Raw genomic sequence first — 26,568 nt, forward strand, 5'->3', positions numbered from 1 at the left:
TCCGGTGAATGCAAAGTATCCCGCTGTTGATTTCCTGTCCACTGGGTTTCCAGCCCAGTCAGCATCTGTGTAAGCTTGTACCTCGAGGTGTTCAGTCTTCTTGAATAGCACACCATAATCGAAGGTTCCTTTCAAGTATCTTACGATTCTCAGTGCAGCCTCCATGTGATCCATTTGTGGTTGGTGCATGAATTGACTCACAACCCCAACAGCATATGCAATATCCGGTCGAGTATGGGAAAGATAGATGAGTTTCCCTACTAGACGCTGATATTGTCCACGATTGGCTAACTGAGCTCCTTCCACAATCTGTAGCCCATGATTGACAGTCATAGGCGTCTCAGCTGGCTTGCAATCTAGCATTCCAGTTTCTGCAAGAAGATCAAGAGTATACTTCTTCTGATTGATAAAAATCCCTTTCCTTGATCTGAGTACTTCGATCCCGAGGAAGTACTTTAGTCTCCCAAGGTCCTTCATTTCAAATTCTTTGAAAAGATTCGCTTTCAACTTCTGGATTTCTTCTAAGTCATCCCCTGTTATGATCATGTCATCAACGTAAATGACTAAGCAAGAAATAAGATCACCTCGTTTCTTCAAGAATAAGGTGTGGTCTGAATTGCTTTGCTGGTACCCGAATTTCTTCATAGCTGCTGTGAATCTCCCAAACCAGGCTCTGGGAGACTGTTTGAGTCCATATAAGGTTTTCCTCAACCTGCATACTTCACCGCTTTCAAACTCGTCAGAAAAACCTTGGGGAATCTCCATATAAACTTCTCTATCTTCTTCTAGTTCCCCATGTAGAAAAGCATTGGTGACATCGAACTGATGAAGATCCCAATCCTTGTTTGCTGCGATGGAAAGAAGGACTCTGACAGTATTCATCTTGGCAACAGGTGAGAAGGTTTCTTCATAGTCGATTCCATACATCTGTGTGTATCCTTTTGCGACCAATCGAGCTTTGTATCGCTCAATGGATCCATCAGGTTTTCTTTTTATTGTGAAGACCCACCTACATCCCACAGTCTTCTTTCCTTTTGGCAGTCTGCATTTCTCCCATGTATGATTTCTGTTTAAAGCATTTATCTCCTTTTTCATGGCATTTCTCCAGTGTTCACTTTTCAGAGCCTGTTCTGCTGTTTGTGGTATTTCTTCATCATACAGGGCTGCCTCATAAGTTGCAGCTGTTTTGGATATGTTTCCTTTAGCGACATTCCCAATTGCATATCGAGAATTCTTTCCAGACTTTTCCGGAGTATACCTCTTGGGAGGGATACCCCGAGTACTCCTGGGTGGTAGGATATATCCCTTTGTACCTTCATTTGTTATATTCTCCTCCTGATCATTTTCAACATCTTGATTCTCTCCCTGATTTCTTTCAACATCTTGAGACATATGATCAGTGAAACCGTAAATCTCAGTTGTAAGTTCAGGGATTATTACCTCAGATATCAGCGGCGGAGGAGATATTGACTGAGGAGGCGGACTTTGTACAGGAGTGGATGGAGTTTGCTCTGTGGCAAGGTTAACTTTTTCTGTTGGATCTGCTTCCGGGCTATTTGGCATTGGTAACCAACTTAACAAGTCAATCTCTTTCTCACTCTCCCCCTGACTGCTTAAGGTGGTTATTGTAAAAATATTCAGTTTCAAGGAAATCACAATTCATGGTGGTGATGATTTGACGGGTTTTGGAATTATAACACCTATATCCTTTTTGATTAATCCCATATCCTACAAACACACACTTGATTGCACAAGGAGAGAGTTTGGTGCGTTCATGTTTAGGAATATGAACGAAAACAGAGCACCCAAAGACCCGTGGTTGAAGTGTAAGGGCAAGAGGTATGAAGGCCAGGGTAGACAATTTTTGTAATGGGGTTTTAAGTTGAAGAGTCCTAGTAGGGAGACGGTTGACAAGGTAAACCGAGGTTGCCACGGCCTCAGGCCAAAACGAGGAGGGAACATGAGACTCAATCATCATAGAACGAGTCATTTCAAGTAAAATTCGATTTTTTCTTTCGGCAACTCCATTTTGTTCAGGAGTGTGGGGACAAGTAGTTTGATGAATAATCCCTTTTTTGTGACAAAATGTTTTCATGGAATTATTAACAAATTCCCCCCCATTATCAGTTCTAAGGGTTTGAATATTTTTCTGAAACTGAGTTTGAACCATAGTATGAAAATGAGTAAATTTTTCAAAAACTTCAGATTTGTGTTTTAAAAAATATACCCATGTCATCCTAGTGCAATCATCAATAAATAACAGAAAATATTTAAAACCTTGTCCCCCGACCACGGGTGAAGGACCCCAAACGTCAGAATGTACTAAAGAAAAAATAGAGTTCATTTGTGTATCATTTGATTTGAAAGATTGTCTATGACTCTTAGCTAAGATACAAGTCTCACAAGAAAGAGTATCATTTTGGATTAACTTTGGAAATAAAAGTTTAAGGTATCCCGTGGAAGGATGTCCTAACCGACGATGCCAAAGCCAAGCATCCCGGTTTGCAGTTCCGTGAGCCAGCATCACATTGCCTTTTTGAGAAATCTCATCCACATAGTACAGTCCATTTTTCTCAGTACCACGCCCAATAATCTCCCCCGTCCTGATATCCTGAAGAAAACAGAAGTGAGGATGCATCAGCATGGTACAATTGAGTTCTTTAGTAACATGACTAATTGACAACAACTTATGAGATAGGGACGGAACATATAGACAATTGGATAATCGCAAGGTTGGGGAGATTTCTATAGTTCCGGCTCCGACTACTTGAGTTAAGTCACCATTAGCAGTTTGTACATGAGTTCTAAAGGATTTTGATGACTCAAGTATATCTGATTTGTCAAAAGTCATAGTGTCTGTAGCCCCACAATCAAAAATCCAATTTGTTTTTCTACTGACTTGTTTATTTGACACTTGACATGCAGTAGGGGTTATTTTCGAATTTTCAGATAGTTTAGGGTCAAAAATTGAGTTGGGCATAACTGTTGGGCTGTTTTTAATAACATGGGGTTCATTTTGGGATTTCCATAAACTTGAGGGACTAGACTCAAAAGAATGGGGTTTCTTTTGTAATTTACTGAAAATAGGGGACTTAAAATGAGATAAGGTAAAAATGGGAGGGTTTGATGAAAAATCATCAAACCCTATACCTAAATCATGCGCCTCTTGCCTCCCTTTGACCGATTCCCACTCCTTTTCCTCCATTTGACCGATTCCCCACGCCACTTTCTCTCCCTTGGTTCCGCCTTCATGAAAATTCTCGGTTGTTCGGCCATTAACGCCGGCAAAGGCGCCGGTAACAGCCGAATTGTTGTATCTTCGGCCATCTCTGCCATCTACGCTGACGGAGCCGCCGGCAGTCGGGTAACCGGTCGCATTTTCTTCCCCTCCTCTCTCGGAATTCTCGCCACTACCCACTGCTACCGCCGATCCGGCGGTTCCTCGGCCATCACCGCCGGCCGTTGCCTTCCCTTTTGCTTCCCACCTGTCACGACCGGCCTTAATTAAGGATAATTAATCCGGGAAAACCATGACTGGGGAAGGGAAATTAAGAAGCGGGTTTAGAAAGGGGCGCATAAAAGAATACTCAAAGGACTTGAATACGCGTGAAATATTCCTTAAAAAGGAAAAAGGCATAGGTCGCATAAAAAGGGTACTCAAAGAACTTGTATACGCGTTATATTCCTTAAAAGGAAAAAGGCATCATTAGGGGCTTGGCTAAAACATTATCAGAGTTTGCAACGGAAGGCGTAACTGAAATAATCAGTGTTTACAGCGGAAAGCATAACTGTGATACATGTATGAAGACATGTATCCTTTCTGAGCCTACTTTAAGTTCGACAAAAACTCCACTCAGCAACACTTCATCGCCCATCACAGCTCAACCTGCACAATCATAAACATCGAAGGGCTAAGTACAAAAGTACTTAGTGGGCAGTGCCAAGCATATAACATAACATCATTAACAATTTCACAATATCGCATAAGAGGCATGAGTTTCTTTCAAATCCTTTGCTCATTAAACATTTCCATATTCATAAACAGGATGAGCGCATTCTTCATCATTAACAATCATCAACACGCATCGTGTCGTGGAGAAGGCCTTCCCCAACGAACACGGGCATCGCACCGTGAAGGGGAGCCTCCCTCAGCGGTCACGGCATCGTACTATTGAGGGAGGCCTCCCCCAATAGACGCTGTAACACTGGCATACTGGCATACTGGCATCGCGCCGCGAGAGAGGCCTCTCTCAGCGGACACGGGCATCGCGCCGTGAGGAAGGCCCTCCTCAACGGACACGGCATCGTACTGTTGAGGGAGGCCTCCCCCAACAGACGCAAGCATCAAACATAAGCATAAACTTATCAGCGTAAAGCATTCAAGCGTAAATAAGTGTAATCAAGCGTAAATTACATAGGGCGTAAATAGTATAAACAGCATAGCGTAAATCATTTAACGTGCAGCATAATAAAGCTTAACTCATTTAAGCGTAATAAAGCATACCATACTTGAAGATCCAATTTGCATTTTAAAGCATAACACATGCATAGCATTTTATTTACGCGTAAGGAATTGCCCACCTCAATTGTTCTTAAAGCTGGCGTGGAGTCGTTTCTTCTTCGGCTTCACTTTCTGTCGCCCGGACCTTCATTGATGAAGAGTCGATAAGTTCGTGAAGTAATTGTCATAAGACAAAGTCTAATTCTACGTGCCTAGGGTATCTTTTAGTGTTTTAGGGTTCTAGCATCCATAATTCGTTACATCATTACTAGCGTAACCTCAAATAATTAATAGGCTCAAAAGAGAGTAGCCAATTAATTAAATAAACCAGTGGCTTTAAAGAAATAAATGATAATAGTTCGCTTTAAAGTCCGAAGTCCAAAAACATCATTAAAACATGCTCTATTTTTACACTGACTCAACTTCAAAATTTAATCTGTTCTGACTCCGACATCTCCTGGACTCGAGACTCATACCGAAAGAAAGATCTTCGAATCTAGTTTCATATAAAAAAACGTAGAGTCGAAAACTCCAAGTGGTTTGAGAGATATGACGTTTTTACCACGATCTACCATGTTCGGCAGTTTTGAACAATCGAAAACTTGGATTTTTGAAAAATAGTAAACGTTGTCAAACTGGGCTCAACTTTGGTGGATATCTAGCTAACACAATAAGGTTAATACCATAAAAATTTGGAAAGCTAGATCACACAGGAAGCTACTGAAATAAATGACTCTTTCATCTGTTCTCTGAAATTCTCGGTAGTTATGTGCAGTTTAGGTTTTGCATTTTAAAGAAGTATCAAACGAAGTTGGAATGGCTTGAAATTTTACCAGGGTACTCAAGACTCATGTAGGGACTTGCTATAAAGTTTTCAAAGCTATTAGACATCGACAAACCGTCGATCACAGTAGGTCAGTAGGCCTACGAAATTCATATTTATAAGTCCTTAAAAAAATAATTTATATAAATCCAGAAATAAGAGTTTAATCCCAAAAATATTCATTAAAAGTCCATCATAATTTAAATAAAGAACGGACCTCATTTAAAATAAATATTCCCAAACTTGTTACGCACATATACTAAATCTTTCATGAAACATCCTTTAAAATAAACTTTGATACATAGAAAATAATTCAACAACTTGAGCTCTTAAGAGGTTGTTTTGCAACAGACACCAAATCTGCCTCGGATCTCCAAATGAGGCTCCAAAAGACATTCTGGAAACTAGACATTTCAAGGATCATTCTCCAATTTGAATCGAATGAAAAACAATTCAAACGAGCAAGATATGCCCTCTCAAAGATGGGTATTTAACTAGCAAAAATCTGAAAATTTCAGATTTCCAGATTACAACCAAGTCAGTGGGCTTTCTTTAAAAATTCATATCTCCCTTTACAAAACTCCACTGGGAACCCCAAGGGTCAATCTGGAAACTAGGGAGAGATCATAACACTCTCCAGTTGGATTTACTCTAAGAACATTCATGGTTTAGAAGATATGACTATCTAAAGTTCAGTGCACAAAAAGAGTTCAAGTTTGGCAGATTCAGAACATAAATCGGAAAAACCACTTTAGGCTTCACCAAAAATTCTAAAACTGAACAAGTAAGTTCCCAACATGTCAGTGAATATTCAGTAGAAAGATAGGCTTGAGAATCAAAGATTTAAGTCGGTATTTGCCACCTCAAAGTCGTAGGTTTGTAAAATCTACTGGATGGTACAAGGAATAAGAACTAGATTTCAAGAATTTATACCGGTTGTTTCCCTTATTCAAAAATGGTGAGGCCGATGTCAAAAGAAAGATACGGGAGTCTAGAGTGACATATTCAAGTTTCAAAGGTTTTCACCGATTGAAACTTTACTTATGGCCTCCCAAAGATTGTTTACCAAAAATGTATTCCAGATGGGCAGTGATGTTTACAAATTCATAAATAAATCATAAGAGCTTCAAACCTTCTGAAATTTTGCCAAAGTATAGAAAACATATGAAAGATGATACACAATTAATTTGGGAATTTTTGGGAACCTTTTGGATGGCTGGAATCGCCTTGCAAAACACTGTCGGAGCAGTGTGCTTATGGCAGATTCGCTGCCTTACCTCATGCACGGTTTTTCACCCAATAAACTCTACCAAAATAATCATCCAAAATCATAAAACATATCCTCACATAATTTAGCACACATATGTGTAAAAATCCATGGCCATAAAGCATTTTCAGTTGAGAAAAAGCAAAGAAAACTCACCCTCGAAGCACAACCTTCACTCTAACTTTACGCCCTAGTTTTTCCACGCTCTCCCTTGCTTTGCTACTTCTCTTGGGGCATCAAGGGCTTCTATGGAGTGTGATAATGGTGGGAGAATAGTTGTGAGAGTGGAGGAAAGGAGGAGGGACGAAAATGGAGGGAATATGGAGGGGAAGTGAGGCTTTTACTCTTCTTAGTGGGGCTAAAGGTTGTGTGAGGATATGTTTCAGCCAAATGACTTAAGTGGAGGGAGTAGGTGGGTGTGGGAGTGTAGTGGTGGAGTGGAGTTGGTGGAGTGGAGTTGGTGATTGAAGAGCTTTTGCTTTTGCTAATTGATTTGGTTGTCTTCTTGATTGATTATGCTATGTATGAAAGAGGCTTATGATGTTACTCATGTGGTCAACGTATATACATGCTTCATGCTTGAGGTCTAAATTATGCTATGGTATGTTGATAGTGTAGGAGACATTAGGGAGTGGAAAGAATAATGATGATGGTAAAGTAAATAGAATTGAGGTTACTAATAAAAAAAATCATCTAGCTTGATTAATATTAATTAATCAAGTATTTGTAAAACTAATATTGGGTTCTACTAAATAACGACGCTTCGTTATAACTCTCTACGAATTAAATATCTAATTTAACTCGTTCTTATGATTCGGAATTAGATCACGACTTCCAAGTAAATAATAGAAATAATATTTCTATTAATAACTTGACTTTGCTAAGTCAGTTATTAAACTGGATAATAAATTATTGAATGGCTCAATAATCCTCGTCGCGTTTTTCTCATACGTTATAAAAGTATAAAGCTAAAATAATAACTCCGTTTCTGATAAAAAAAAAAATCAGGACCATAAACTGGATTCATTTATAAAAATTGCATTTACTAGTTTTACTCATAATTAAAAGAGCGGGCTACTACATACTACCCTTCTTAACAAAAATTTCGTCCCGAAATTTGCATATCTCTGCTAAAACAGTTCGGGGTATTTTTCCTTCATCTTGTCTTCAAGTTCCCGCGTAGCTTCTCTTGTCTGCGGTGTCTCCATAAGATTTTCACTGATGTGATTGAGACTGATTTCGCAAGTGTCCACGTATTGCTGGCAAGGGGGTGCAGGTGTTCCCAATTACTGAACCTCGTTGTTTGTTGGGGCATTGCGTGGAGTAGTGACCTTTTTGGCCACAATTGTAACAACCGTTAGTTCCAGCTCGACAGATACCCCTATGCATCTTACCACAATTTGGGCAAGGTGAAATTCCTCTCTGACTTTGGCTACCCCCAGTTGACTCGAGGTTAGTTCGTGCCTCGTACCTTGGTTGAATAAATTGTTCGGCCCGTTCCTTTTCTTGCCACACTTTCTTACTAGTCTGATTGATATTGTCTTCGTTGTTGTCCCACTTGCGCTTCCCTTTGAGAGTATGTGAGGCTACTGGTGGATCATTTGGCGTTGAGATCAATGGTGGGGCAGACTTGTCTGACGGCATTGCAGCTTCAATGTCAAGTGCCCTGTTCAGAGACTCCGTGTATGAGAGTCCTCCGTGGCTTGCTAGAGCCATCTTAATTTCGTACCGTAGACCGGCACAAAATTTTTCTGCCATCTTCTCATCTGTGTCCACTTGTTGTGGAGCAAACCTCGACAGGTTGCAGAATTCCTTGTCGTATTCAACCACAGATTTCTTTCCTTGCTTTAACTCGTAGAACTCAGCTTCTTTCTTCTTCCTATAGCTTTTCGGGATATATTTATCATATAATCCCGTCTTAAAATCTTCCCAAGTATAGATTGCCCATTGTTCCGGTGTCAGAATTTTTCGACGTGCTTCCCACCAGAAGTCAGCTGATCCTGTTAGTTGGAAAGAGACGCAAGATAGGCGCTCCTCATCAGTACAACGTAGAAAGTTGAAAATGCGTTCCATTGCACGCACCCAAATCTCAGCTTCAGCCGGTTCACTCGTTCCGTCAAACGTAGGTGGATTTTGCCTTAAAAAGAGTTCTTCGACTCTCCTAGTCGGAGGCGGAGGGGATGGGTTATGTCCTCGAGCATCTTGTGGTTCTTCGGGTACAGCGTTACGGTTTCTGCGATTGTTATTGTTTTTCGCAGGGCGTCCTCTCTTAGGCGGCATTCTGATAGTAAAGATTTGTCAATTAGTACACTCTAGCATAATCTAATACAAGCCTCAAAAGAATTCTTGTAAAGGTCAACTTATTATAACTTGTAAACAAGTCATAACTCCAATGACAGCAGCATCTCAAATCCATAAGTCATATCAATTCTCAAGCATATAATATCACATCAACTAAACTGGATACTTAAGCATAAGTCATGGAGATTTATAGTGGCTATAATATCATCAGCTTAAGAAAATTTTTTTTTCTATACGTATCACTTATCTTGCTTCCTTCACTATAGCCACCAAAAGATACAATCTAATTTTTTTTCTATGTTTGCTTCTATGTTCTGTCGTAGTGGTGATCTCATATCTTAATAGCTCTATGTTCATAGGGATTCATTCCATAGGCATACTTAATCGCGCTTGCGTAAATCATTTCATTCAATAACAACATAACATAGTTATTAACAGTTACTCACTTTGCTATTACGAAAATTTTCACTTTTTGTAAACATTAACTCAAAACTTGGAAGAGCATACCATTCTGCTTCGTTGAGTGTGATACGATGAAGTGCTGAGCTTTGTCGATTGAACTCTAGACACTTTAGTGATCCATTCTAAGTTTGGCTTAAATAAACTCTTAGGCTCAGAGCAAACGATCTGCTCTGATACCACTCTGTCACGACCGGCCTTAATTAAGGATAATTAATCCGGGAAAACCATGACTGGGGAAGGGAAATTAAGAAGCGGGTTTAGAAAGGGGCGCATAAAAGAATACTCAAAGGACTTGAATACGCGTGAAATATTCCTTAAAAAGGAAAAAGGCATAGGTCGCATAAAAAGGGTACTCAAAGAACTTGTATACGCGTTATATTCCTTAAAAGGAAAAAGGCATCATTAGGGGCTTGGCTAAAACATTATCAGAGTTTGCAACGGAAGGCGTAACTGAAATAATCAGTGTTTACAGCGGAAAGCATAACTGTGATACATGTATGAAGACATGTATCCTTTCTGAGCCTACTTTAAGTTCGACAAAAACTCCACTCAGCAACACTTCATCGCCCATCACAGCTCAACCTGCACAATCATAAACATCGAAGGGCTAAGTACAAAAGTACTTAGTGGGCAGTGCCAAGCATATAACATAACATCATTAACAATTTCACAATATCGCATAAGAGGCATGAGTTTCTTTCAAATCCTTTGCTCATTAAACATTTCCATATTCATAAACAGGATGAGCGCATTCTTCATCATTAACAATCATCAACACGCATCGTGTCGTGGAGAAGGCCTTCCCCAACGAACACGGGCATCGCACCGTGAAGGGGAGCCTCCCTCAGCGGTCACGGCATCGTACTATTGAGGGAGGCCTCCCCCAATAGACGCTGTAACACTGGCATACTGGCATACTGGCATCGCGCCGCGAGAGAGGCCTCTCTCAGCGGACACGGGCATCGCGCCGTGAGGAAGGCCCTCCTCAACGGACACGGCATCGTACTGTTGAGGGAGGCCTCCCCCAACAGACGCAAGCATCAAACATAAGCATAAACTTATCAGCGTAAAGCATTCAAGCGTAAATAAGTGTAATCAAGCGTAAATTACATAGGGCGTAAATAGTATAAACAGCATAGCGTAAATCATTTAACGTGCAGCATAATAAAGCTTAACTCATTTAAGCGTAATAAAGCATACCATACTTGAAGATCCAATTTGCATTTTAAAGCATAACACATGCATAGCATTTTATTTACGCGTAAGGAATTGCCCACCTCAATTGTTCTTAAAGCTGGCGTGGAGTCGTTTCTTCTTCGGCTTCACTTTCTGTCGCCCGGACCTTCATTGATGAAGAGTCGATAAGTTCGTGAAGTAATTGTCATAAGACAAAGTCTAATTCTACGTGCCTAGGGTATCTTTTAGTGTTTTAGGGTTCTAGCATCCATAATTCGTTACATCATTACTAGCGTAACCTCAAATAATTAATAGGCTCAAAAGAGAGTAGCCAATTAATTAAATAAACCAGTGGCTTTAAAGAAATAAATGATAATAGTTCGCTTTAAAGTCCGAAGTCCAAAAACATCATTAAAACATGCTCTATTTTTACACTGACTCAACTTCAAAATTTAATCTGTTCTGACTCCGACATCTCCTGGACTCGAGACTCATACCGAAAGAAAGATCTTCGAATCTAGTTTCATATAAAAAAACGTAGAGTCGAAAACTCCAAGTGGTTTGAGAGATATGACGTTTTTACCACGATCTACCATGTTCGGCAGTTTTGAACAATCGAAAACTTGGATTTTTGAAAAATAGTAAACGTTGTCAAACTGGGCTCAACTTTGGTGGATATCTAGCTAACACAATAAGGTTAATACCATAAAAATTTGGAAAGCTAGATCACACAGGAAGCTACTGAAATAAATGACTCTTTCATCTGTTCTCTGAAATTCTCGGTAGTTATGTGCAGTTTAGGTTTTGCATTTTAAAGAAGTATCAAACGAAGTTGGAATGGCTTGAAATTTTACCAGGGTACTCAAGACTCATGTAGGGACTTGCTATAAAGTTTTCAAAGCTATTAGACATCGACAAACCGTCGATCACAGTAGGTCAGTAGGCCTACGAAATTCATATTTATAAGTCCTTAAAAAAAATAATTTATATAAATCCAGAAATAAGAGTTTAATCCCAAAAATATTCATTAAAAGTCCATCATAATTTAAATAAAGAACGGACCTCATTTAAAATAAATATTCCCAAACTTGTTACGCACATATACTAAATCTTTCATGAAACATCCTTTAAAATAAACTTTGATACATAGAAAATAATTCAACAACTTGAGCTCTTAAGAGGTTGTTTTGCAACAGACACCAAATCTGCCTCGGATCTCCAAATGAGGCTCCAAAAGACATTCTGGAAACTAGACATTTCAAGGATCATTCTCCAATTTGAATCGAATGAAAAACAATTCAAACGAGCAAGATATGCCCTCTCAAAGATGGGTATTTAACTAGCAAAAATCTGAAAATTTCAGATTTCCAGATTACAACCAAGTCAGTGGGCTTTCTTTAAAAATTCATATCTCCCTTTACAAAACTCCACTGGGAACCCCAAGGGTCAATCTGGAAACTAGGGAGAGATCATAACACTCTCCAGTTGGATTTACTCTAAGAACATTCATGGTTTAGAAGATATGACTATCTAAAGTTCAGTGCACAAAAAGAGTTCAAGTTTGGCAGATTCAGAACATAAATCGGAAAAACCACTTTAGGCTTCACCAAAAATTCTAAAACTGAACAAGTAAGTTCCCAACATGTCAGTGAATATTCAGTAGAAAGATAGGCTTGAGAATCAAAGATTTAAGTCGGTATTTGCCACCTCAAAGTCGTAGGTTTGTAAAATCTACTGGATGGTACAAGGAATAAGAACTAGATTTCAAGAATTTATACCGGTTGTTTCCCTTATTCAAAAATGGTGAGGCCGATGTCAAAAGAAAGATACGGGAGTCTAGAGTGACATATTCAAGTTTCAAAGGTTTTCACCGATTGAAACTTTACTTATGGCCTCCCAAAGATTGTTTACCAAAAATGTATTCCAGATGGGCAGTGATGTTTACAAATTCATAAATAAATCATAAGAGCTTCAAACCTTCTGAAATTTTGCCAAAGTATAGAAAACATATGAAAGATGATACACAATTAATTTGGGAATTTTTGGGAACCTTTTGGATGGCTGGAATCGCCTTGCAAAACACTGTCGGAGCAGTGTGCTTATGGCAGATTCGCTGCCTTACCTCATGCACGGTTTTTCACCCAATAAACTCTACCAAAATAATCATCCAAAATCATAAAACATATCCTCACATAATTTAGCACACATATGTGTAAAAATCCATGGCCATAAAGCATTTTCAGTTGAGAAAAAGCAAAGAAAACTCACCCTCGAAGCACAACCTTCACTCTAACTTTACGCCCTAGTTTTTCCACGCTCTCCCTTGCTTTGCTACTTCTCTTGGGGCATCAAGGGCTTCTATGGAGTGTGATAATGGTGGGAGAATAGTTGTGAGAGTGGAGGAAAGGAGGAGGGACGAAAATGGAGGGAATATGGAGGGGAAGTGAGGCTTTTACTCTTCTTAGTGGGGCTAAAGGTTGTGTGAGGATATGTTTCAGCCAAATGACTTAAGTGGAGGGAGTAGGTGGGTGTGGGAGTGTAGTGGTGGAGTGGAGTTGGTGGAGTGGAGTTGGTGATTGAAGAGCTTTTGCTTTTGCTAATTGATTTGGTTGTCTTCTTGATTGATTATGCTATGTATGAAAGAGGCTTATGATGTTACTCATGTGGTCAACGTATATACATGCTTCATGCTTGAGGTCTAAATTATGCTATGGTATGTTGATAGTGTAGGAGACATTAGGGAGTGGAAAGAATAATGATGATGGTAAAGTAAATAGAATTGAGGTTACTAATAAAAAAAAATCATCTAGCTTGATTAATATTAATTAATCAAGTATTTGTAAAACTAATATTGGGTTCTACTAAATAACGACGCTTCGTTATAACTCTCTACGAATTAAATATCTAATTTAACTCGTTCTTATGATTCGGAATTAGATCACGACTTCCAAGTAAATAATAGAAATAATATTTCTATTAATAACTTGACTTTGCTAAGTCAGTTATTAAACTGGATAATAAATTATTGAATGGCTCAATAATCCTCGTCGCGTTTTTCTCATACGTTATAAAAGTATAAAGCTAAAATAATAACTCCGTTTCTGATAAAAAAAAAAATCAGGACCATAAACTGGATTCATTTATAAAAATTGCATTTACTAGTTTTACTCATAATTAAAAGAGCGGGCTACTACACCACCATTCGGGATAGCCTATGAGGCGAAAACATCCCTCCTTGGTGTGCCTCGTCAGTCCACAGTGAGTGCAAACAAGCTTGGATTTGTCTTTTGTTTTTGATGATGATATGACGGGACCTCTGCCGCCGGTGGTGCCGGCAGCGTGTGGTGGTCGGCCTTGTGTTCCAGATTGGTAGCGGGAGAAAGCGAGTCCAGCCCCTATTTCTCCCGATGATGAGCCGGTATTTTCGGTGGAGTTGGTTGCCGGTTGTAAGATCTGTAGCCGGGCGGCCTCTCGTCTAACTTTTGAGAACGCCGATTCGGCTGAGGGAATGGGCGTCTCTTTGAGGATGTCTCTTCTAATTGCAGCATATTTGGTATCCAATCCGGAGAGGAATTGGTACAGGCGGCGATTGGCGATAAGTTCCCTATATTTGTTGATTCCTTTCTCACAGCAGCCGAGAGGATTCGGTTCCCTCCGGTCGATGGTGAGCCAAATTCTTTGAAGCTCATTCCAGTAATCCTCCAAAGTAAGTTGACCCTGGTTTACTTTGTTGGCTTTTACTTCTAAGTCGTAGAGCTGAAACGGATCGGCTCCACTCCCGTAAGTCACCGATAGGCTGTCCCATACAGCCTTCGCTGTTTGATGTTGTGCGAAATTAGTAACTAATTTTCCTTCCATGTTTTGTATGAGCCATGAGAAAACTGACAAATCTGATTCTTCCCACTTGTAGTAGTCAGAATCGGTTTCTTGTGGTGGTGGTGGTTGCCAAGTAATATGGCTGGATTTTCCCCTGCTCCCGATGGCTACTTTCATAAGACGAGACCATAAGGGATAATTGTTCCCATCTAGTTTGAATCCCAGAATGACATTTTCTGAATTTCGAACTAGATTTGCAATTTGAAGAGTTAACTCTTCTGAAGAATTTTTGGTTTCTGTAATTGGGATTTCCCCTGACATTCTGTTTGATTTTTTTTTTTCAGGCTAAGAATGAAAAGGATTTGGCTACTGTTTTGGTGAAGAAAAGGTTAGAGAAAAGGTTGGAACAATGATGATATATTTCTGAGTTCCTAAGATCGAATTCTGCTCTGATACCATGTTAAGAAATGATATCATCATGGTGGAGAGATAAACACTGAAAATTGTTTCTCTCTTTTGTTATTATTTCTGAAGTATGCAATGGTCTATTTATAATACATTACATATCTTAAAGTCATACCAGGATCCCTATTATTAAGGGATCCTTGGTAAATATTTCTCATGTAAAATAAATGCAGCTTCTCTTTATGACTAATGCAGCTCCTCTTTACGACTAATGCAGCTCTTTATGACTTTTGTTTGTGTTATTTTCAACAATATGTGTTGAATTAAGCATCATAATTAAGATAGTATAATTACCTGCAACTCCTCTATCTTGTCTGTTTTTATAAGAAGATCTTGTTCAAGCTTGTAACTCATCATCTCCTCAATAAAAAAATAATAATACTAATTATAATAATACTAATAATAATAATATAATAATAATAATAATGATAATCATCTCCTCCGCAGCACCAAGCTACCTTGGAAATTTGGAATGAGAGAGAGGCCTTCTCTATTCTTGGGTTGGGCTTGTCAAGTTTGATTCAGGTAGAGAGAGAAATTGGGCCTCTATTAGGAGTGCAATGGATGTTGAAATGGAGTATATATTTAGAGTTGGGCCAGAATTGGATTGGGCAAGTTAAATTGATAGATTGGAATTTTCTTTGCATAATTGATAAGATGCATGTCCTGAGTGTTTACACTATTATAATTATTTGCAGTTACGGCGTGAGTTTAGTGAATGAAATAAAAACCAGTAATATTCTATTTGGACCCACTAGATTAACATTTTAAACTAATATTATTGCTCGAAAAGATGCGGCCTAAAAAGACCCTCTACTTCCCTTAATATTTAATCCCATTTTGGTGGATCAATACATAGAAATTTTAATGGGCTTGAATCATCAAGCCCATCTCAACTCAGTTTCCACATAAGCCCAACAAGCTAGCTAATTCATGCTTTGAAGAATAGGTTGAAGCCGACCCCAAGTTCTGATCTAGCGTTATGGGCCGCCACAGGTCGTCTGCGGTTGTATGGGCCGCCGTGGAGGAGTTTCTCGACACCGGGGTGGCGGGCGAGGGGCCGAGGGCGATGTCGAGGGCGTGGACGACGTATTGCTCGGCGCATCAGATGGGGAGCTGCAGAATGGGGGTGGATGAAGAGGAAGGTGCAGTTGATGAGCTGTTTGTGTGTGATGCGAGTGTGCTGCCGGGAGCTGTTGGTGTTAATCCAATGGTCACGATTCAATCAACGGCATATTGTTTGTCTAATAAGATTGCTCAAAGATTGAAGATGGAGAAGATGTGAATCTTCATCCTTTTCTTTATCAACACATGCTTCATGATTCAACCATGTTTCTTTCTTGTATTCATCATTTTTCTTCTTTAATACTTGCACCATGAAAACATATATTGATATAACTGATACAACCCCCAACACCATTTCATCAAATTCAAGCTAGCATGCCTCAATATTCAAACATAAGAAATAGGCATTCATTCATCAAGAAATGGAAAAAGCTGGCTACCTCCCTTTTTGCTGGGACTGGATTCAACTTCCACAGCTGCTGAATCCTCTATTTCTCTATCTTCATCTTCAACAATGCTGTCTGAATTTTTGTCATCATCCTTCTCTTCAGACTCAACAACTACATTGTCGTCGTTCTTCCCCACGAGCAAGCTCGTTAGCGCCTCTGAATTTAGATTATTAAAAAGATATTTCACTTGAATTCGAATTAAAAATCACTCTCCTATCATAATTTATTCATAAAACAGAATTAATGTATTCAACCCAGCTCAGCATGAGATGAGATTAACAAACATTGCATACGTCTTGTTTTTTTTGTTTCTTTTGGGTTTATTTTGTTTTGCTTTCCTAATTCGCATTTGTGTAAATTAAAATAGGAAATGGAGCTAAATGATTTGATCTCCTTTGCATAAACTTGGTTGTGAATTCTTACCACTTTTGTGTGTATGGGCATAAATAGTGATGTGAATCCTTAGTTTAGGCACAACTGTTTCTATAGATATAGAAGTGATCTACTCAAAATAATTCCTTATAATGATCAATGAAGTTTGAGTCTTTGAGAATCATATCAATTGTGAAACAAATTGGTATCGAAACATGCATTTTCTTCAACCCTAGACATAATAATCCTATCAAATAAAGTTAAAACAAAGAATATATAGGGAATTACAAAAAAAATTATGAAAAGATGTTGAGCAAGTCATGATGGAGAAAATGGATACTCACTTATTCCTTCTTCACTGGATCGCTTCCTTCACCTCCTAATTCTTTGGAGGCACCTCAAACACAACTGTTTGCTTCTTTCACTTTATTCTGTATCAATACGAAAAAGAATTATTTAATGGAAAAAAAAGTAAGATGATAAGTCGCTGTAAAAATATAGTAAACAAACTCAAAATAATGTATCCCCTATTGTTTAAGCAAAAAACTAAGGGATGAGATCAATTGTCCCACAATTTTATATATGTAACTATGTCTCATACTTATATCTATTAGTTTAATAATATTTTTTATAAAAATAAAATTATAATACTATGAATTATTCTTAATATTTATTTCAACAAAAATTAAATTTTTATAAAATTATATACCATAATTTTGAATTTTTCAACCTATTATTAACTAATGAAAGAGAAATTAAATGATTAAAAATAATTATACACCCTAATTAGATGGAATGAAGCCCAATTAATAATAACAAAATTAAACTAAAGCATTCATTGTTGAAATTAGAGAAAAATATATAAAATTATAAATAAATCTCAATCCCCAAATTAATAGCAACTGAATTAGAAACTCCATAGAATAAGATAGTAGATTTTACAGGGCTACTTCAGATAATTAGAAGAAAAAAATTCAAATAAAATACACATACAACTGTTTCTAGAAAAGATATTGATACTCACCGTCACCGTATTTGGAGCCATCAATGTAGATGCTGGGGATATGGGAAAGCTTGGGCCATTCAGAATCAGTTGCCTCACTTTCAATCACTAATTCCGGGCAATCTTCAATAAATAGTACTTTTAATGTTGTGAGGCACCGCATTGCATCCATGGATGGTAGACGCCTTAGCCTTTTGCAGTTAAATAAATTCAATTCCTTTAGAGATGAGAGGTTCCCCAACCATTCAGGTAACTCTTCCATTCCAAAATCCCTTAAGCATAAGAAATAAAGAGATGTAAGATGTTGAATTGATTCCGGCATGCATTCCCAACTTTCCATTCCCTTCAAATATAACTTATGAAGAGAGTGGCGGCATCCTTGCAATATGGCATCCACAGTCTCCAAACTTAACTTAGGAACGCCTTCAATATGCACAAATGTTAGACGAGGGAATTTAGGGAGGGATGTGATTGTGAAGCTTCTTCCTTCTGATTCTTCTTCTCCCCACCTATCTGATATTTCTCTCAAATTGGGGCAGTCCTCTATATACAACTTCGAGAGAGTCTCGCTGTTACTCAATAACCAATCAGCTGGCAGACATTCTACACCGATCTCCTCAATCCTCAATTCTTCAAGGCATGACGAGACATGACTTGGAACACTCGTCAATTGCTTACACCACATAATTTGCAAATGTTGGAGGCGAGGAAATAGCTTCACTTCACTTCCATCCGAAATTTCTATTTCTGCCCACTCTGCCAGCTTAGGCATAAAATACAATTCCAACCTCTCGAGAGCTGGAAAAACAATGCGCGTGTCCTTGTTCACAGTTCCATAGAGTGATGAATTTATACACTTCAAATTGATCAACCATCTCAACTCAAGGGACTTGAGATTGGGCAAGTGTCCCAACATTGGGATCTCTTCACATTCATTGCAGTTCCAGAGTGTTAACGACATCAACTTGTTAAGTAGCACCCAAGAGCCTTGAGGCGCATCTCGAACTGACATCTTCTCAGTCCATAATGGAAATCTTTTGCCTTTGTAATTGAAAATCTCTAACTCCCTCAGATCTGAATGAGGTTGAAGGCCTTCCAATACATCCTCATCATATGTTCCACCTTCTCTTCTGCCATATCTATCCCATTCCAAACGCAACTTCAATATTTTTGACTTTTTGAATAAATTCGCTTTCCAAGCCTCTTCCTTGTCATGAACCGTTTTGAGATTGAGAATCCGTAACTCTCCTTTAAGATTATTCAAACTTCCAAGCTCTTCAATCTTGCAGCCATTCTGGTCGCCCACTGGAAAGTGCGTTAGCGTTTGGAGAGAAGTTAATCTCCCAATTCCCATAGGCAACTCTACATCCTCAGTAATATAAAGATGCCTCAAGTTAATCAAGTACTTAATGGTACTTGGCAGTTTTCTCAACCATCTTAACTCTACTCTCAACGTCTGCAAGTGTAAGAATTCACCAATCCAATCCGGCAAAACTTCAATACTTGTCTTTGAAATGTCAAAATCTCTCAAATGTATCAACTTCCGAATCGAACTTGGCAGCTTTTTAACTTCAGAGTGAAGATGTAAAACATGCAAACTTTCCAAGTCTGAGAAGTTGATATCAGAAATATCACCTTTGGATGTCACCAAGTCTGAGAAGTTAATATCAGAAATATCACCTTTGGATGTTACCAAGTCTGAGAAGTTGACAGAAATATCAGCTTTGGATGCTATTAGTAATGTACGCAAAGACTTTGCCATTTCTTTTGGGATACGATTTGATTCGTCTCCACAATAGTTGTCTCCGAGAATTATGTATCGAACTCGGCTGCTACCACCTGTACTGTTAGACGAACTCGAAACAGAACAAGCGAGATCGTGCACAAGATCATGCATGCCACACTTCTTTACATTTCCATAAATATCTCTCTTTGAAACTTGCAGTAAAGAGTTGTGCAGAAGAAGGTTGATAAATTTTTCGCCCACGGACTCCATGTCATCCCTACCATCAGCTTGAAGAAAACCTTCTGCCATCCACATCTCAATCAGTTCTTGTTTGATGATTTGGTAGCCTTTAGGAAACATCGCACAGTAAGCGAAGCACTTCTTAAGTAATGGCAAAGACAAATTATCGAAGCTCAGTCTCAATATTTTTCTGATATTATCTCCTCCTTCATCGGCTGAAAGCCATTTCTCCTCGACTGAAAGCCATTTTTCCTCAGATTTAATGCGCAGCACTCCCCCAACTACGTTGGCCGCTAATGGCAAACCTTGACACCTTATTGCTATCTTTCTCCCAATTGCCTCAAATTCTGACGGAACATCTTCTTTTCCGAATGTTTTTTCTTTGATTATTGACCAACACTCTTCCTCCGATAAGCCTTTCAACTCATATGTATGAAGTGGATTCACAATTGAAGTAACCGTCATACTTCTGGTGGTAACAACAATTGCATTTCCCTTAACAAAACTAACTCCCAACAAGGAATTGATAAAATCTTCCCATTTGGAAGTATCTTCATTCCATACATCATCAAGTACAAGAAGATACGTTTTATCTTCCAAAGCTTCTTTAAGCTTTGCAAGAATATCTTCCTTGCTCGCATTTTCAACTTGACAAGGAGTTAAGTTCTTGAGAATTGTCTTCAAAAGAGTTATTGCATCAAAATTTCGGGAAACATGCACCCAAATATGTAATCCAAACTGATTCTCATCCTTCAGATGATTGAAAACTTTCCTAGTCAATGTCGTCTTCCCCAATCCCCCCATCCCGACAATGGAAATGATGGAAACTGCGCGTTCATCAGTTGTGATGGTATTGGTAAGCATCTCAACTATTTCCGACACAGCATCATCTCTTCCAATAAAAATTGGATCAAGAGTGTACGAATCAGTTTCCAAAGAAGCATCAACCAAAGTGGGCTCATTGGCAATGGCAAGCCTCACTACGAGGCCAAGGTCGGTGGCCTCTTTCTTAATGGACTCCAAATTCTCATTGATTTCTTGGATTTTAACAGCCATATTTCTCGGACGCGCAATAGAATTGACGGATGATGAGAAGCCTGATAATATCTTCGCCTTCATGGGTTTGGTGGCCTTAATTTGTTTGGAGAGAATATGATAGTTGATTTCATCCAAAACATTGTCAGCATCGAACGCCACGTCTTCAAGCTTCTTCAACCAGCTCTTGACAGCAGCATCGCTGGTGATGGCACGCATCTCAGCATTGTGCAAGAATTTCTGGATCATGTCGAGACTTCCAGCTAGCTTTTCTGCATTTTTGCGGAAACCTCGGATTTGAGAGATCTCTTTCATGGAGAGGTCGATGAGTTTTTCGACTAGAACTTTAAGGACGGCGGTAGCAGCTGCTGCTTCCATGCTTTGTGCGCTGATAACTTAAAGATAGAAAGAGAGAATTTGAGAGAGAGAGAGAGAGAGAGCTAAGGAATAGAATTGGATGAGTGATCAAACTGAAGAGTATACAGCCTTTCATTCTAGATATGGTTTTCATTTTTCTTTTTATATATTTCAATTCTTGCCGTCACTTTTTTTAATACTTTGACTTTGAATAGTCAGCTCGTGAATGATTTGATGTTAATATAAAAAATTGTTGAATATACTGTAGTATTTAGTTAATACTTTAACAATGTGGTAAACGTATTAAAATATAGAAATATGGTCTCTTTATAAATTGGTTACATAGAAATTTATATACATTAATTAACTCTTTATAATGTGTTTTTTCCAATTAGACTGCGTTTACTTTTATGGATAAATTTATCCATGAAAAAGAATGGATAACAAAAAATTTATGTCTTTCAATGTCTCATTCTTTTAATATTTGACACAATATATGATCCATCTTGAAGTGAAAATAAGGAAGAAAACATAGTGAACTTCTCATTTATGTCAAATGTTGGAAAAGAAAAGAGATATTTAAAGACATAAATTTTTGTTATCCATTATTTTCCATAGATAAATTTATCTATTAAAGTAAACGCAACCTTAAAAGACAAGAATATTGTACATTCTTCCTTTTCCCGTTTTCACATAACACTTCAACGTGTGGAAAAAAAAAATTAAAAAACAATATCTCATTCTTTGGTCATCGTTAATGGCCACAAAATCCTCTCCAATTATAAGCCGAGAGTAGGGAGGAAGATAATTACTACATATTTAGAAGTTGACATTGATGAAATTTTAAAAATAGAGATAAATGGATAAGTTGAAAACAATATCATTTTGATGTTTAAGTTGAAAAAGAAAGTTCAAAAACACAGTTCATGTTCAGGGGCGGAGCCGGGCTTTCATTTCAGGGGGGTCCAATTTTTTTTAAAATAAAAATAAAAATTAAATTTAAAAATAGTAATAAATTAATTAAAAATAAATACTCCCTCCGTCCCGTTATTAATGGCACGTTTTCCTTTTTGGATTGTCCCGTTATTGATGGCACGTTTCCTTTTTTAGAAAAAATAAGGGAGTGTTTAATGTTAATGAAATCCCTAATTAAAAGCCTAATAAATTAAACACGCAATTTCTATCTCTCCCTCTCTCTCTCTCCCACTTCGGTCTCTCCCTCTCGCCGCCTCCACCCTCCCGCCGCTTCCACCCTCCAGCCTCGCCTCCGGCCTCCGCGCTCCCAGCCTCGCCGTCGCCGCTACCTTAGCCCCTCTCTTTACTCGAAGTCCGGCGACTGCATATATCTCATAGCCTCCGTCCCTCTCTTTACTCGAAGTCCGGTGACCTCCGTCCTCTCCCTCGTCCGTCGGCTCTGCTCCAGAATCCGGAGGCGGAGATGACAATAGCGGATCCTCCGCTGGCGGAGAGAGAGACGGAGTCGGAGGCGGAGGCGCCGGCGGAGTGGGAGAGCAGGAAGATCGGGAAGCACCACTCGTCGGACAAGTCGGAGACGTCCTCTCCCTCGCCCGTCTCCACCTCGCCAGAAATTAGGGCTCGTCTATCTCTCGCAGCCTTTCTTCCCATGGTCGCTTTTTGCGAGGTATGTTGAATTTGTGGGATCTGGAGTTTTTGAAGTTTGTTGGCCATGGAAGTTTGAGATTTTGAATATTGTTCGCAGATCTGGGTTTCCTATTGTTTGTGTTGAGTTTGTAGAAGCGGTGGGAGATGGTTTGGATGGTGGAGGGATCTAAGTGGCGGTGGCGGTCGACGGAGGAAAGGTGGGATTTGAGTTTTCGACGGAGGAAGTGTTTGTGCCGCCGGAGTTCTGTAAAGGGGAGGGCTGGTGTGGGCATTTCTGAGTCGGCCACACCCAGTAGAATGCCGGCGAGGCTTGAGTTGAGATCTGACGAGGCGAAGGGGCGGCGGCGGCGGCCTCGCCGGTGTTGATGAAGAGGGGTGTTGATGAAGAAGAAAGTTAAAATTAATTAGTAGTAACATTAAACATGTGGTCCCTACAACTTTTCTCCTAATACAATTCTCCTTAATACCCGTGCCGAAAAGAAACGTGCCGTTACTAACGGGACGGAGGGAGTAATAATCATTAACACAATTATAAATATCTTTTAAATTACAAAAATACATTTCGTTCATACAAAACAACCGAAAATCAAAATGGATAAAACTTGGGATTTTGGAAAATATAATCATATCTATTTCGAATTAACAATTTTAACGTGACTTTTTAAATATGGTGAATTAAATCACCATCTTTTCGCTTTTGCAATTTCGTCTCTTGCAATTTTTTATGATCGTCGGATTGTTGACTTGGAAATTTTGTGGATTAATTATCCACATAGTATTCATGTTACAAAAATAGTTTGCAATAAAATTACTAAATATTGAAATTATGGTACAAATACAGGATACATCCCTTACTTATTTAAAGAATTTTTTAATTAAAACTGAACAACGTCGTTTAGGCCTCACAAAAACTATATGAAGATAAAATCATTTTTTTTATTTTTAATACTAAAATTACGAAAATATACCTCCTATTTTTGAAAATCCCGGGGGGGAGGGGGGGTGACCCCCCTGCCCTACCCCTAGCTCCGTCATGTTAGACTCTGTTGAGATGAATCATCTTTTCGTCATCAAATTTTATATAACAAACTATTTTATGAAAAATGCTAACTATTTAAAAAGTTTTTAAGAGAAAACAAAATTTAGAGACACAAAACACTTATGACCTTTATTTTTATATATAAAAAGTGATCGTTAACCGAACTGTACTTGTACTCAGTAAATTGATAGTACTTCAATAGTTATATATTTATGTTTACAAGGTTTATTCTATTGGTGTTATACTTATAGGTTAAAGTATCATTTTGACTTTAAAGGTGTGAAGAATGTTCATGCATGTTTCAATCCATATACCGATATGAAAATGTAAACACTAAATACAAATTACTGATCCTCACAATCAAATATTTATAGCTTCAAATTAAATTTGTGCCAAAATATATAAAAAAAGTCGAACATGAATGATATTGTTAAATACATTGTGAGTAAATGGTATAAGCTACAAATAAAATTATGAAAATTCTGTGTAAGATTGTGTCAAAAATTATGGTGCATATATTTGGAAGATGTATTAAAAAAAGAAGAGAAATCTTATTATATAGCTCTCTTTCATAAAAACATAAGTTTTATAGCCCTAGTTTATAATAGGGTTAATAGCCGCTAAATACACCAGAAATTTTCATTTTCTGATATTTCCCATGACCCCTAATTTTGGCTGCTAAATACACCAATTTTTAATTTGTCTAATTTTTCCCCCGGCGAGAAGCTCCGGTGAAATTGAAGCTGACGTGGCTCCTATGTGGCAAAATCGGTTCTGATGTGTATTTATGTTAGTATTGTTTTACATTATTTTTTTTTGCTGACTACCCCCACCCACGTGGCTTTCCCCTTCCCCCTTCCCCTAGACCACCCCCCAGACCACCCCTTTTCCCCTTCGACCAGACCACCCCCGTCCTCCTTGAGCGAGAGAGAGAGAGGCGGAGGCTACCTTCCGCCGTTGGACCCTCCCCCTTGCCCCACCTCGGCGCCCCCACTTCCCCCTCCCCAGACCCCTATCAGCCCTTCCCCACCTCCACACACCCGAAATTTCAAGGCAGGGCGGCGGCGAATTTAGGGCTCGTCTCAAGGCGGCGAATTTAGGGCTCAACAACGAAGGTGGCGGCAGATCTTTGCTTCAACTCTAAAATTTCACGCCTTTTCTGGAAAAATTGATGAATGAATTTGGTGTTGTTGAAAAAATTTCATGGCAGGTATGAGCGAGAGAGAGATAGAGGCGGAGGTTCTCTGTATGAACGAGAGAGAGAGAGGCGGATTAAGTGGTGGAGGGCGGCGAAGGGGGAGGTCGCCGGAGGGGGGAGAGAGGCGGAGGTGGAGGTGCAGAGGAGATGAGCGAGAGAGAGAGGCAGAGGCGGAAGCTCAGGCTCGATCTGTTTGAGGCGGAGGAGATGAGCGAGAGAGAGAAGAGGCAGAGGCTCTGGGCCGGCGAAGCTACCGGCCGGAGCTGTGGCGGCGGAACCGAGAGTTGAGAGATAGTTTTGAATGCGGTCGGAGAAAGTGGTGACGTGGTGAGAGAGAGAGGGTGGGGTGTGTGAGAGAGATAGAGTGTGGAGTGTGTGTGACGTGGTGCCGGCTAATACACGCTGGCACTTCCGGCGTCCACGTCAGTTTTAATTTGGGGAAACTTTGAATTTATGGGAAAAATTAGACAAATTATAAATTGGTGTATTTAGCAGCCAAAATTATGGGTCATGAGAAATATCAGAAAATGAAAATTTCTGGTGTATTTAGCGGCTATTAACCCTTTATAATATATAAATTATATAGTCATTTTAAGTTTAAAAGACTATTACACTCTTTGATGTATTTTCATTTACTCGATGATGTATTCGATGGCACTATTGTGTACAACATCGACTACTCGATGGTGCCATGGAGTACACCATCGAGTATGGCGACGGCAACTGGAACGGCGCTGCGACGATGACCCGTCGGAGGCAATTTTAGTGTAGAGAGAGAATATGTAGAGAAGAAAATGTTAAATATAAAAAATAAAATGTTAAATAAAAATACAAAAAAGTCTAAGGATGTTGTAGACTTTTAAGTCTAAAATGATTATATAACTTATATGAGTATCTATTATAAATTAGGGCTATAAAACTTATGTTTTTAATAAAAATGGCTATATGTGATAATTCTCACCAAAGAAAATGTGCATAAATATATGAGAAAAACTCAAAGTATCAAATCTCATAAGAGCAAATCTAAACTTTCACTACTTGTTTCAAAGTGTGTTGAATTATTCCCCACACTGCTGCTGGCACACACAATTGAATAGAGTAATATATCACGCGAAGAAAATGATTGATTTCCATAGGCAAACATGATAATTAGTACAAAAGGAAACACCAAAAAACAGAAGAAAAAAAAAATCTCAAATTTCACTGCACACAAACAACAAGCAGAATCGAAATTCAACTTCACCTTCCCTACTGCGCTTTAAGGACTGCTGCTTCCTTGCTTTGTGGTAGCTGATAACTTAGAGAGAGAAACAGAGAAATTTAGTGAGAGAGAGAGAGGATTAAGGAGCAGAATTGGATGAGTTATGCAAGATATGGTTTTCCTTTTTCATTTTTTATATTTCAAACTTTGACTTTGTCAAATAAATTCCCCCTCATTATTTCTCAACTACTCCGGAGACGAAAAGTCAATAATTATAGGGCAGCAACTCTGACCATTTCTCAACCGACGACGAAAACTCAATAATAAGGTTTGAAAAATGACATACTTTTTGCAAACGCCCAAAATGACAATTGTGTCATATTCTTAACGGATGAAGGAAGTGATTATTTATAAATGGTACGAATTTTAATAAAATAACTAAATATGTT

The 26,568-nt window shown here is 38.8% G+C and overlaps 5 protein-coding genes across 15 annotated transcripts in view; all 5 read right to left on the bottom strand.

Annotated features, from left to right (window-relative positions):
* LOC130997035 (putative disease resistance protein RGA3) overlaps positions 1 to 26,568 on the bottom strand; it is a 65,411-nt gene that overhangs the window by 9,836 nt on the left and 29,007 nt on the right. The gene's annotated exons all lie outside the window — the stretch shown is intronic.
* Positions 2,502 to 7,168, bottom strand: LOC130997036 (uncharacterized). Its single transcript, XM_057922315.1, has 3 exons — positions 7,160 to 7,168; positions 3,151 to 3,499; positions 2,502 to 2,611 (listed from the first exon to the last, which is right to left on the bottom strand). Exons 1-3 carry the CDS (start codon positions 7,166 to 7,168, stop codon positions 2,574 to 2,576), a joined length of 396 nt encoding a protein of 131 aa, XP_057778298.1. The 3' UTR covers positions 2,502 to 2,573.
* Positions 3,655 to 13,652, bottom strand: LOC130999831 (uncharacterized). 8 transcript variants are annotated; one of them, XR_009093592.1, is made up of 6 exons: positions 12,799 to 13,624; positions 10,632 to 10,696; positions 9,400 to 9,936; positions 6,748 to 8,872; positions 4,582 to 4,646; positions 3,655 to 3,886 (listed from the first exon to the last, which is right to left on the bottom strand). XR_009093592.1 is itself a non-coding variant. In XM_057925505.1 (4 exons), the coding sequence occupies exon 4, from the start codon at positions 8,869 to 8,871 to the stop codon at positions 7,807 to 7,809; it is 1,065 nt and encodes a 354-aa protein (XP_057781488.1). In that variant the 5' UTR covers position 8,872; positions 9,400 to 9,936; positions 10,632 to 10,696; positions 12,799 to 13,624; the 3' UTR covers positions 5,454 to 7,806. The 8 variants fall into 8 exon arrangements, 1 of the variants encoding a protein (XP_057781488.1); XR_009093594.1 differs by lacking the exon at positions 12,799 to 13,624 and adding an exon at positions 12,581 to 12,792; XR_009093593.1 differs by lacking the exon at positions 12,799 to 13,624 and adding an exon at positions 12,508 to 12,792.
* On the bottom strand, positions 16,199 to 26,402 carry LOC130999808 (putative disease resistance protein RGA3). Of its 4 annotated transcripts, XM_057925458.1 has the most exons (4): positions 26,162 to 26,398; positions 17,722 to 21,096; positions 17,042 to 17,128; positions 16,199 to 16,452 (listed from the first exon to the last, which is right to left on the bottom strand). In XM_057925458.1, the coding sequence occupies exons 2-3, from the start codon at positions 21,077 to 21,079 to the stop codon at positions 17,124 to 17,126; spliced, it is 3,363 nt and encodes a 1,120-aa protein (XP_057781441.1). In that variant the 5' UTR covers positions 21,080 to 21,096; positions 26,162 to 26,398; the 3' UTR covers positions 16,199 to 16,452; positions 17,042 to 17,123. The 4 variants fall into 4 exon arrangements, with proteins under 4 accessions (XP_057781441.1, XP_057781440.1, XP_057781439.1 ...); XM_057925457.1 differs by lacking the exons at positions 16,199 to 16,452; positions 17,042 to 17,128 and having other exon boundaries at positions 17,565 to 21,089; positions 26,162 to 26,402; XM_057925456.1 differs by lacking the exons at positions 16,199 to 16,452; positions 17,042 to 17,128 and having other exon boundaries at positions 17,565 to 21,096; positions 26,162 to 26,402.
* The window catches only part of LOC130997037 (uncharacterized), a 71,946-nt gene continuing 61,576 nt past the window's right edge, over positions 16,199 to 26,568 (bottom strand). Inside the window, exon 11 of the mRNA XM_057922316.1 lies at positions 16,199 to 16,481. The gene's annotated coding sequence lies outside the window, so the exon portion shown is untranslated. The remainder of the gene's footprint in view (positions 16,482 to 26,568) is intronic.

The sequence above is a fragment of the Salvia miltiorrhiza genome, chromosome 8 (assembly GCF_028751815.1).
Source record: "Salvia miltiorrhiza cultivar Shanhuang (shh) chromosome 8, IMPLAD_Smil_shh, whole genome shotgun sequence".
Classification (NCBI taxonomy): domain Eukaryota; kingdom Viridiplantae; phylum Streptophyta; class Magnoliopsida; order Lamiales; family Lamiaceae; genus Salvia; species Salvia miltiorrhiza.

Bases quoted from the DNA above. Each gene is read 5' to 3' on its own strand.
- LOC130999831 (XM_057925505.1), bottom strand. From the start codon at position 8,871: ATGCCGCCTAAGAGAGGACGCCCTGCGAAAAACAATAACAATCGCAGA.
- LOC130997036 (XM_057922315.1), bottom strand. The intron at 2,612-3,150 runs GTATAGGGTTTG...TGTTTTCTTCAG, and splicing joins GCAAGAGGCGCATGATTTAG to GATATCAGGACGGGGGAGAT.
- LOC130999808 (XM_057925457.1), bottom strand. From the start codon at position 21,079: ATGGAAGCAGCAGCTGCTACCGCCGTCCTTAAAGTTCTAGTCGAAAAA.